The sequence below is a fragment of the Metarhizium brunneum genome, chromosome 2 (genome assembly GCF_013426205.1).
Source record: "Metarhizium brunneum chromosome 2, complete sequence".
Taxonomy (NCBI): domain Eukaryota; kingdom Fungi; phylum Ascomycota; class Sordariomycetes; order Hypocreales; family Clavicipitaceae; genus Metarhizium; species Metarhizium brunneum.
The window spans coordinates 4,823,670-4,835,815 of record NC_089423.1 but is presented as its reverse complement, the minus strand read 5'-3'; the positions used below and the strand labels follow the sequence as shown (position 1 = coordinate 4,835,815).

At 50.4% G+C, this 12,146-nt stretch overlaps 3 protein-coding genes across 3 annotated transcripts; 1 reads left to right on the top strand and 2 right to left on the bottom strand.

The window, feature by feature from the left end:
• Positions 1–2,015: 2,015 nt before the first annotated feature.
• DDL (FHA domain-containing protein DDL) lies at positions 2,016–2,936 on the bottom strand (the record flags this gene model as incomplete). The annotated part of the gene is made up of 1 exon (XM_014692259.1): positions 2,016–2,936. One exon carries the CDS (start codon positions 2,934–2,936, stop codon positions 2,016–2,018), a length of 921 nt encoding a protein of 306 aa, XP_014547745.1.
• A 1,097-nt stretch (positions 2,937–4,033) lies between these two features.
• dhl ((S)-2-haloacid dehalogenase) lies at positions 4,034–4,927 on the bottom strand (the record flags this gene model as incomplete). The annotated part of the gene is made up of 2 exons (XM_014692258.1): positions 4,034–4,707; positions 4,765–4,927. The coding sequence occupies 2 exons, from the start codon at positions 4,925–4,927 to the stop codon at positions 4,034–4,036; spliced, it is 837 nt and encodes a 278-aa protein (XP_014547744.1).
• A 1,529-nt stretch (positions 4,928–6,456) lies between these two features.
• G6M90_00g044090 (uncharacterized protein) lies at positions 6,457–8,202 on the top strand (the record flags this gene model as incomplete). Its single annotated transcript, XM_014692257.1, has 1 exon — positions 6,457–8,202. The coding sequence occupies one exon, from the start codon at positions 6,457–6,459 to the stop codon at positions 8,200–8,202; it is 1,746 nt and encodes a 581-aa protein (XP_014547743.1).
• Positions 8,203–12,146: the final 3,944 nt, after the last annotated feature.

Below are 12,146 nucleotides of genomic sequence, written 5' to 3'. Positions count from 1 at the left end.
CTGTCTTTTATCAGCTGCAGCGGTCGTAACGAGCAAAATACAATTCTATCAAGCTTGTCTGATTGTCTGGAATGGTTCTGTTTTATTCTCTTCACCTTCTTGGACGACGGCATCTCAAGTCTTTATACACAACCGTGACAGCCGTGAAATCCCCAAGCCTTTCACCCTTTCACCCTTTCAGCCTTTCACTCGTCACGGAGCCGAGGGACAAAAACCTTGCACCTTGTCGAATCGAGCCGGCCGGTGGAGCGGCACATCCAAAGAGAGAGACCGGATGTAGGCGGACAGCAACGTGAGGATCCATGACAGGGCCGAATCGAAGAAACTATCGTACGGCGTACATGGGCATGTGCCCTCAAGGTTTCATTGAATCCCCCACATGCCAGAACGGACCAAGAATAGACTACCCGTCGTCTGCCATTACGAATCCACAGGGGAAACTGGCGGCCGGCATCACAGGGACTAGCCAGTAGCATGAGTTTGACATCGTCCGGGCCATCACAGTCACCTCCGTGCTAATGCAGGATATTCGGCCGAAAGAACCGCACCCTCCTCCGGAGATGTCTAACGAGTGGCAAGGTGCCAGCCAAGGGAGAAACTGCAAACACGGATTTAACTGGGCAGTTGGTGTATTGTTCCGCGGGCTACCTCTCGCCATGATTTATTTGTAGGTGAGGAATTGGGCTCTGTTGTTGTGTTGTTGTTGAGGTGACTTGACGCAGGCATCTGAGATGCACACATATTTGTGCAAAACTCCCACTCAACCAGGCTCAGTGCTGCGATGTGACATCTGACACATGCGACAGCCGCAGTTGACGACCCTTTCCCATCTCATCACGCTTGGTGAGACCCCGTATCCGAGTCCCGCGTATTGTTGAGGTTGCTTGGAAAGGCCATATCCATATCGGTGGTGTGCATACTCCGCACACAACTTCCATCTAGACGACCTCAGTCATCTCACACCAGACAGTCATTGGCCATGGTACCTCTGGTTTCGCTGGACGTGAACAATGACGGCGGCACCAGACGCGTCGTCACCCACATTCATGCCGGAAGTGAATTGATTGGCTGTTCTGACGGGCCGGCGCCGTCTTTCAGAGCGTGAAAAGGCTAAAAGTTGCGCGGTTACATCGACGTAACTTTCCAGCGCACTTAAGGCTCGGAGGCCTGATCTGGTGTCACCACCACCGTTTGGAATCATCCATCACCTTCTGCCGAGTTCGCCTCTAGTTCTGGACTCTGCTGTCGTCTTTCCATTCTTGTCCTCTGATTGGTGCGCAAGCAGGCTAGATAGGCACACGACCCTGCGAAGGGCCTGCATCTCCGGTTGTCAGTTGCGACTGTTGCCTGTGATGCAGGACGAACTGAACTCAGTTGGCGCGTATGAGGGCCCACATCTTCAAGAACTTGCATGTGGTGCTCCAAGAATTCATCCAGTGCATCGACATGTCGACATATTCCAGGTGCATGATCCTTGGCATCGAGGGAAGCCGTTGATCATCCCAAGGACGAAGCAGCCAACGTACTTCTCGAGGAAAGGTCTCTTCAAGTATTCCTTATCGACATGTCAAGGGCGCGCGTATTACGACGGGACAAGAGCCAGTTTCAAGTCACCTCTTCATCCTTTTCCCACGACATTCGGTGCAACCTTGGCATAGCATTGTGTGCGTGGATATAACTAGCCAAGACGGTTCTACAAGGTGGTGGCAGCACTCTCAGCCACATCATTCGTCCGTGGTCCTTGCTTCCACTCTTTGTTTGGACGCATGTTGGTGACACCGTTGGTTCATGTGGGTGCATAAATACGAGCCTAGCATCGGTAAGCTCGATGGTGCCTGCGGCATCGACGTCCTGCTCTCTCAGGAATGCCTTGTCAGATGTCAACCAGTACAGCAAGATAGATGCATAGGAGTTTAGATTGTATGCATGAAAAGTGGTTCGTCCGATGTTTGAAAAGAGACGTGAACAAGGGCGTACAGAAAAAAAAAAGGGGAACAATGTTGCAAAATCAAATCTTAATCTCTGGGTGCCAGCATGACAACGTATTCTCTTGTGCTGTTCCCGAATTGAATCATATCCTTGTCTCGCAGTTCCAAGTACCGACTATCAGGAACTTTGCTATCATTCAGTACGGTTCCATTGGCGCTTTCCAGATCGATCAAGTACGGCTTCACTCGGCCAATTTTGTCTCCATACTCGTTTCGTTTTTCCGTGTAACGAAACTGTATCACGGCGTGCTGCTTGCTAATGCTGGGGTGCTCGGCTGGCAAGTCCACAACTGCCATCTCCCGTCCAACCAACCAGCAGCTTCGCAAGCTGAGATCAATAGTATCGACAATGTCGCCTCCTTTGAAGACGAAGAGCTTCCACTGGTCTCGGGTCGGCGGCTTCCGAGCTTCCGGTGGTTCATGGTACTTGAGGACAATGGATGACCCATCGGCCTGAGCAATCGAGTTGGACGCTGCGGCTAGTGCTCCCGAGCTGCCAAAATTAGGCTTCTCCTTGGGCTTCTCCGGCTCTTCCCCTTTCACAATGGCGAAGGAGTCTTCTTGTGACGGCAATGGCCCTCCTTGCTTCACAGGGTTTCGACGGTCCCTTCGACGGTCCTCATCCGATTCGCCATCATCTCTGCGCCGTCTTCGGCGATCTGAACGCTCATCGTTACGAGCTCTTTCTTGCCTGCCGGATCGGATGTCAAGGTTACCGCCACTGCCCCTTTCACGCTCTCCATCGTGGGACCGATGCCGGCGACGGCGATGCCGGCCGGGAGAGTCTGGGGTTCGTGAGCGCCGCCTTCTGTCACGGGACCTTTGTCGTTCCTGGCGGCCGCCGTCTGGAGCTCTCCGTGAGCTTCTATGACTGTCTCTTCTGTCCATGTCGTCGTCGCGGGCCGGCCGTTGAGTAGGTCTGTCGGCATAGTCGCCAACTGGAGCCATTGTTGCTTGTGGCTTAACTGTGTTTGTTCGTTAAGCTTCGTAAGGTTTGACAAAAGATGCCTGCATGTGAAGTAGCAGACACCTAGGCCGATGCTCCGTTCTTCGATCGCTCTCTACGGAACAAGAAAGGCTGGCGGGAGTTTGGCAACGCACAAGCTGTTGGATCAGAGAGTTCAAGCGAATGCGATGGCTATGACCAGCTCATGCCGAAGGTCAAGCAAGCAGCGCGTCTGTAGGTGCGGATCCGCAAGCGCCTGCCAGCCAATCAAATGGCCACCGCTCAGCGGAGATGGAAATCTCAACTGACATCGTGCCTGGCTTCAATGTTAGTGGGTCAATTGACATGTCAATATGTACTTTAGTACATAGTGCCGGGAGTCACGGCCCCTGCAGCCGCTGTGACAGGGACCGAGGCTCCTGTTTAGCGCCAGAAGCATTGACGGCCGCTTCAATGTTGCCTGCCGGACTTGCAGAATTTGAAACATCCAACTGACAGCGTGTCAATATGTACAGTTGACTCATGGCATCAGCGACTAGCCTCAGTACCCATGTCAGCAGCCACATATTAAACTTCAAAGTTCAAAGTACGTACTCCAGCATGACGCGAATCCTGTCAATTTGCAGCATCGAGTTTAGAACTCACTCGGTTTCCAAAATAGACTTTATCATGTGAACGCGTTGGTTCAACACCAGTCACATCTGACCGCGGGACTTGCTAAGACCAAGTGATGCTATGCCCTCTCGCAACAATAGCTGCAGCTGACCCCTTCTTTCTAGAGCCGTCAGGACTCCCGTTTTTCTCTGTCGCCTTATCATAACGTACTTTAAGACAGATGAAGGAAGAAGCTGTCCCGTCCAAGAACGAGGTCTCGGATTGCTTGTTGTGGTTCTTAGCAGTATCAATAGGCACCTCGGGGCTACGTCCCAGTGCTATTGAATGCTGTCACCGGTCCACGGCAAGCGAAGTCCAATCGAGTCAGGATTCGAGCACGGTCAAGTCATGTTTCTCTAGACTTGGAGGATCCAAAGTCTCCTGTTTATATATCGTTTATTGTTACTGGGCCTCGATCGAAACTCTCTCCATTTTACCCGTACGCCTAATCCAAACCGTCTAACCTGATAATCTCTCTCACAGCCTCTTCAACGCTCCCAACGACTGCCGTTGGACTGACACCAAGCGCACCGCCCAGTCCATCAATCCACCCAGTTCCCTGTCGGCCTACCCAAACGCTCCTCAGTCCGGCGGCAACAGCACCCGCAGCATCAAAGGGATTCGAACTCACAAGCCAGACCTTGTCCAACTGATGTGTCAAACCAGCCATCTCAACCATGTGTCTATACGTCCGAGGATCTGGTTTGAACACGCCGAGGGGATCGACACTGACAATATTAGACTCTGAGAATGTCGTTCCCGACTTGGCCAGCGATGGCGAGGTCTTGAGCGAAGAAGTAATCATCGCCATTGTTCCGTTGGAAAATATATACGGTTTAAGAGAAGGCGTTTGCGACACAAGCGCGAGACCCTTGTCTGCATCTGGGAATGTGTCTAGTCCATTATAGGCATCAAGGATGCGTTCCTCTTGGTCCCTGGAAAGTTCTAGGCCGATTTCTGCAGTTGCCTGGCGAAAAGAGTGTCTGGTCAACTCGGAGAATGATCGGTATAGGCCTACCTGGTCGTCAGTTACTGGACGCGGCGTGAACAGCGTAGCATCACCGCTTGTGCTACGCAACATGCTTGAATGTATATCCCCAGTGTCAAAGGCTACATCGTCTGCATACACACACGTAATTTTTCAAGTCTTTAAGGTGGGGTATTGTTTTTACTTACCCATGCTATTAATACGCCAGGTGTACTCGAGCTGGTATCGCCTTGCCTGGGTGGCGATTAATTTGGCCTCATCCTCGCCATAGACCCTGGCCAGCTCATTTGCAATCGACTCAGTCGACAATAATGTGCCGTAGAGATCAAACGCAATGACGGTTTTAGCCATTTGGACTTGAAGGCCGACTAGGTTTTGGTTCCGCCTATGCAGTTGATTACGGCTCGGTGCTCAGCACCAATGCGTCGGGTCTGGACGGCAGCGAGTCTGGTAGATGGAGGCGGAATAACAGATCGCAGAGCGGACAGGCAGCTTCGAAATATTGATATCTTCTACAATGCTCTTGGGTTATTATTTCTTCCAATATTGTGGTGAATGGCCAAGAGGTTCATCAAAATTGGTGAAAGTCTACAAAGGCGATGATCCGTTGCAGACCATTCGACCAGATAACTGAGTCATCAGGCTCAGTGACTGACTGATTAACTAATACCCGACACCAGGCGCTCGTTCTCGGGTACAAAAACATCGAAAGGTTTTTGGCTACCACAATGTCCCGTCACGGATCGGTTTCGGTTCCGGTTCCGGTTCCGGTTCAATAATAGCTACTCCTGAACCTTATCGGTGCCCATGAAACATGGGCATGTATGTTATTGCTGCAATGATAAATAGCGCCCCGGTCATTTTCTTTTCATTAAAAAAAATAGGCCGGGTTTATATTCTGCCTTCATTATTCGCATCTCAGCAGTCGGCCATTCTCAGTCTGGCTTGTTGGGTGGCAAGACCAATTTACTGGGGCTGGTGAATTGATCCTTCACCACGTGGGAGTCTTCCATCTGATCGCCGATGCGGGTGATGTGAGACGTGAGCTAGACATGCATGGTTATTCGGCGAAAACGACGGTTTAGTACGTAGATAAGGTGCGATACCAGGCCGATCTTGGTGAAGAAACTCTCAAAGCGCCAAACTACGTTTCCATTTTCTTTGGGTCAGTGGACATTTTGCCAAGTACTATAACGGTCTCAAATCGAAAACATACCCACTTGCTTTCGCCAACAAGGTAAATGTAAACATTGAGCTGGCCCAAAAAAACATCTCGGTCAGTCAAAGAATCATCACCTTGCCGCAGCCAATCAATTCGTTTCCACCAATCTTGCCTCGAGACGATACGATACCAGGCAGGGCCCCCGATAGTGGCGTACATGAGGCTACGGTGACATGTAGCCTCTCTCTAATCTCGCGCTTCGCACCCTTGGATTCTGGGATGCTATGCTGGGATGGAGTACATACCTAGGTACGTAGTAGGAGGCCAGAGTGTAACCCGCTCTCGTAACTGAGGAACCTCCAGATTTTGTGCCCAACCGGGTTCCACGTGATGGGCCAACGGACTTTTCCGCCGGCAGGAGCGACCACTGTTGTGCCAGTAACTTTGAACATACTACTTCCCAGGTGACTTTGCCGGCGACGCAGTGAGGTGATGATGCGACGACGATTTATGTACGTGCTCTTCAAATTTAAATACCAGACGGAGTCGCCTTCAACGTTGACCCTTCACCCTCTGCCACTGTCACTGCCACGCAAGGCAAGACTTCAGCTCCAGCCCTCCGTTCGATGGTCTGGCCTTCCTTAACGGCTGTTGGCAACTTTTTGACGCAAGCGTTGGTGGTATCTTCCATGCCGTGGACAGCAATGACATCAAAGCGATGGTGAAGCCGGATCCCGACGCAAGGCCAGAGGCTTTAGCACCCGTGCGACAACGAAAATGGCATTCCCGAGTCTTCACGGGTTGCATCAACTGTCGCCGGAGGCATGTCAAATGCGATGAAGGCGCACCTTCTTGCTCAAACTGCACTCGTCTAAACCTCCCTTGCAACTTCGACCGCAAATTTGTCTTCAAGGCCGTCAGACACGCCGGGCCCCCGGGACCGAAGGCTGACAAGAGAGCCAAGGTCGCAGCTGCGTCCTCAGAACCACGAGCATCCAGCAGATTCGACTCAGCGTCAAGTGGTGAAGATGGTTCGGATGAGACCAGCACTCAGGAATCATCTTCTATTGATGGTGTCGCGATGACGAGTACAATGTCCCCTGCAGGGTCAAAAACTCCACCATCAAGCCTATCGTTCATATCAGAAGACTTCGCCTGTAATTACAAACATGCCAGATTCCCTGTCAAAGGTCAATACATGGCGTCGCCCGTCTACTGGTGTGAGGCCACTGACGTGCCACGGCAAATTGGTTTCAACGACAACTTCTATTTGCGCCATTTTCTGGAAACCGTCTCATCCTATCTCATCATCTATGACACCCCTGCAAACTCAAATCCGTACCGACAGCTCCCGGGTCTGATGAGCAACTCTGGTTTGCTTCGAGATGTCATGAAGGCCTTTGGTGCCATGCATATCGCCGGGTTACCGGAAACTCGAAATCGTCAAGTTCATCACAGTGCAGCGATGAAAGCGTATGGCAATGTTGTCACACAGCTTCGCGATACTGTGGCGTTTAACCAAGGCCACCCTACGTTGGAGCTTTTAGCAACCACCCTACTTCTATGCATGTTCGAAAAGATATCATCCAACGATGCGTCTTGGAGGATTCATCTCGCCGGAGCTGCGCAGATATTCCAATCCCTGTATAGTCCACGAGTTGGCCCTCCGTCAAGTCCTACCGCAAAAAGCAGTGGTATGGAGTTGTCTAGCGTGTCGCACACTCTTCCACTACGGCGTTTTCTGGTTTCTCTAATGGCGTATCTAGATGTTGCTGCATCTTTGGCAACTGGTGACGGGCCATTCATACAGGGTGACTATTGGGAAACTTTCGGGGGCGGATGGGAATATAATATGGGGGTCCCTAGTTTCGCCACGGTTCGGTCACCAACCGACCGCACGATGGCTCAAATACGTCAATCATGGTCACGAATCATGTCTATCCAGACAGATATAAGCAAGTTCGTCAAGATGGATAGGGGAGGATTGGCACAGCACCAGAAAGATATGTACTACAATGACTTGTCTTACAGGCTGCGGAACTGGCAAGAGTCAGCACCTGACATTTATCTACGATTGCACCAGCTAGATTCCATGCCAGCGGATGCTACACCCGAGGAATTTGAGACCCTGACTGCCGCTTCATGCATTCAGATATACTCTTTGTCCTGTGCCGTTCATTTGGAGACGGTTAAAGCACGCAGAATCGGGAACGCTGCAACTGACCCGACAGTTGCAGCAGCAGTGTCTCGCATTTTAACTCTAATTCTCGGCTTTCAGTCCGGCATCAACCAGCTGGCTGTGCTGTGGCCACTTTTAACGACTGGGATTGCCACAGTTGATCCTGGGCAGCAACAGAGTATAAGAGAGCGGTTGGCAGCTATGAGGGGTTTTGGTTTCAAGGTTGGTGCCTCTTCATCTCCTGTCTCACCAATTCCCTCAACTAACGGTGTTGTGTCGGTCTAGCATGTCTCACGACTTTTAGATACATTGGAATATGCATGGGAACAAGGACGAATGTTCGGCCGAGTTGATTACGAGGAGTGTGAAAGGCTAATTTCAGCTAATCTGGTTCCTTAAGATGAAGGGCAAGCAGCAGGAGATATTATAAAGCGACCATCGCATTTATCGTACCGCCTTGGCTTACGATACTCGTCAACTCGCAATCCACGGTCTCGGGAATATCTATTTCAGCACACAAAAACATTGGCCCTTTATTTTTCCTTTGGTACCATGGTGGTATAACCGAGAAGCGTACACGTGATGTATAGGCCCCGGATAGAGCTCAAGCGAGAGCTTGCATGCAAAGGCTGTGGTCAACTTGATCAACACGAGACGTACGGTTGTACTGTGCCCCCAATCACGGAACGTTGGCACCGCTCAGAACTGGAAGCAGGAGTGAAGGCGACAGCGCCGTGATGGCGTGACACGGTGTCGGAGGTATCTTGGAGTAATGTTTCGCTTAGAAACAGATGCTCTCCCGACCCGCGTTTTGTCTACTATTTATGCGATTGGGGACATTGCGCAGGCAACTCGAAGAAAATTCTGGAACCGAGGTCAACTCCTACTATACGTGTATCGTTGATTTGGCGAACATCTGTAGGTGTCCCTGACCAATACGAAGATCTGTGGCTAGCAGAATCAGGCATCAGGCCCTTGTTTGGGGCCATAACAGCAAAACCTTGGACCCCTTCCAAACAATGGCCGAGTCAAGGTATTGGACACATGCCTACATCAAGACCAGAATACTCACCAACACGTTGTTACCGGGTGATATGACCAGCTCCACATCTCTTTAAATAAAGGCAAGAATGCTACGATATCGGTATGGGCATCGGTTGATCATATTTCCTCGATGTTATTGCGTTTATTGCCAATGCGGTGATAGATCCTGCTACCAGGGCTCTGGTGTCGCGAGCAGAAAGCACTGGGCTGGACTAAACAAGCCTCTAGATTCGCAATATTTTCAATCAGTAATTGTTCTGACGTGGACAACGAGGTTCCCTCGGCAAGCACCACAAATGCCGATATAGTAAGCTCTACCCCTCGAGCTACTCCACACCCACGATGCTTCTTGTGGTGAGAATGAAACTGCCGCCGGGACGTAGCACAACACCGTATTAAGTACACTGCATTCCGTTAGCATGTAGAGATTACAGGTTAACATTTGATAAGTCTTGAGAGGGAGCAAGCTCAAGCTCAGACTCTGCAAAAGCACCGCTCTTCACCGCCAACTTCAATAGGCACCTTTCTCGGACATATCCTGATGCGTCTTGGAAAATTGTCAGCCTCTGGCGCAGGCCTCTTCCACATGGGGTTTCCTGGACCGCCAGGGGGTTTACGTACAGAGAACTCTAGACTAGGAATAGAGACGGGCGATCATTCCAGATGAGACTGGCGACTTTCCCCAACTAATTGGTATATTTCGAGCACTTGGACGCCATGCTCCCTTTGTCCGAAGCTAGAATCCCTGTCAAGCAGCAAAATAGCCCCCCCCCCCCAGCAGAAGAGTGGTTAAAGACTAATCCGATTGATCCGAAAATTACCTGACAGTATCCACTAGCATTGTCCACCGCAGGTAAGGGGATTATGGTTTCGCTCTCGAGTCAAATGACAGTACAAGCATGATACGAGTGTCGTGTAGGCGCAATATCTGATGACACAGTATTAGGCTGTATTAAGCCAAGAATAGTAAGAGACCAGAAAAACCGTCTGCGTATTATGACGCGCCAGGCACACCAGCGAAATTGGTGCTGCGTCGCGGCCCGCTAGCTAAAGCCATCTCACGATAGCCTCAGCCAACCGTCATCATGGAAGCAAATTTGTGCCGTTGACTCCCGCCGAAAAGCAGTATATCAGCGAGGTCTCGTCCGCATTCCAAGTCGACCCTGTGAAGAACACTTGTTACTCGGAGAAACAAGGGCGAACAATCGTCTCCTCTCCTCATGGCCCAATAAATCCGCGTCACCGTCCACACCCGACACCGCGATATGGAGTCCCTTTGGATGTCTCTGCTGAGACTCCTCCTCTACGTTTTCGAGTACATCGGGCTGCCCTGTTTCTGGGCTGAGACTATTCTCCTCCGTTTGCTCAACCTTAGCACCATGACCAGCTTCCGCATGTTTCCTCCGCCAGATATCGTCCCCGACTTTCCTACAGGCCTAGCGTACGGCTTTGCTTTGATCAACGCCCTATGCATACCACGTTACGTGTCTTCGGATCAACGTCTAGATGGACGAGCTACGCTTGGGATGATTCTTCACCCATTGACACGAAGGGCAAGCTCATCTGTAGTCTTCCTTATCATGTTTGTCCGTGTTTGGTTGGTTGTAGCTTGCACAAATGCAGCAACAGCCCGGTTCCTGACCGATTACTGTCCTTGGGCTTACGGCATCAGACTTGGTTGTTGCTACTTTATTCTGTAACAGAACCAAGTACTGCAGGAGTGCACGTAAATGCCCGAACAGCATGATCGAGATTACACAACAGCAACTCCATTGCTCCGTCTTGGGCATCACTTTAAGAGAAGGGCTGGATGAAAGCCGATGCAATCGGTATGCCCCTATCCCGTCCATATCTCCATCGCTCAATCACTGAATTGCTCAAAACCACAGTCTTGGCATCCGTCTCTGCTTCCTCTTAGCCAGACACTTGTAAAAGAGGCAAATCTGCAACAAAGGAAGGACAGTGTGGCTTTCATCTATGATCAAAGTGATGATCTGTCAGTATCATTTCTCTAGATTTGCATACATTGGAGAACTGACATGGGGCTGAGAAGGTTCATGGGGAATGCTCTTATTCCGACTCCAGAGCATCCTATGGGCAATGTCTTGGTCAGCAAGGGATTTGCAATGTTCATGGTGTCCGAGGGCCCTTATGGTACAAGTATTGACAAAACGGCGCTCATGAGCGAACCCAGGAGAAACCGTCGTTCCATCGTCCTAGACAATCAGTGATGATACTTGTTCAGCCATCGGAACAAATCCTCATCTGGACAAGGCGGAAGTGGTAGGGCAATGGTGGCTGTTTCGGGTCATGATCCACTCTTTGCAACTTTTGGGCTGTTGCTCAGAAGCTTCACTTTTCGTGTCGTGTTGGAAAAGCCCATTTCCTGGCTCTCCGTGCTGCTCACAGGGATCGAGTTTTTTTGTCTACCTGACGACCGAGAACAGGCCCACTTGAGTCGACAGATGACATTTTACCCTTTTGAATGTGCGCAGGTCCAATTGATGTGTTTGACCCGCTTTTTATGATACTTAAAGATAGGTACTATTCTAGCAGGGAAAATAACTAATATATTTTTATATACTTGTGTATCTTTAAAATTGTAAGTAATTTTATTATTATATGATTTCTTAAGAAGTATATATATCTCTTAGAAAAGGACTTATTATTAGCTAAAATCCTGGTCCGTTACAAAAATCCGACCTGCGCACATTCAAAGGGATGGGCAAAATGGCTTCCATCTTCTCCGCATCTCAAGCAGGCCCCTGTCAGGCTTCTCCACGCACACTGCATGCGTTAGCAAAGCGCATCAAAGCACAAACAATTTCTTGGAGCCTCGTGACCCATGTACAACGGCCTCGGTGCACACTGCGGAGTGGCAGCTCAGCAATGTGTGCGTTTGTCTAGACTATTAATTTTGCCAACCCTATTCGGTACAATGCCGCATTGCGTTGCGGTACAACATGACGCAATTTAACCTCACAGTGCAGTGAGCGCACCTCGCTACCCCACCATGTGTGTGTCACGGTGTGGTGTGCATGTACATAGTATCGATATTGCGAGCAATAGCCAAAATCTGTCAGGCGACGAGCAGTTGACCGTTGGCCTGTCTATGTTCAATGTTGCTTCGCCAAGACTTCATCATTGCAGCCCTCGTTTGACTGGTTCAAGCCTGCGCGCACGCT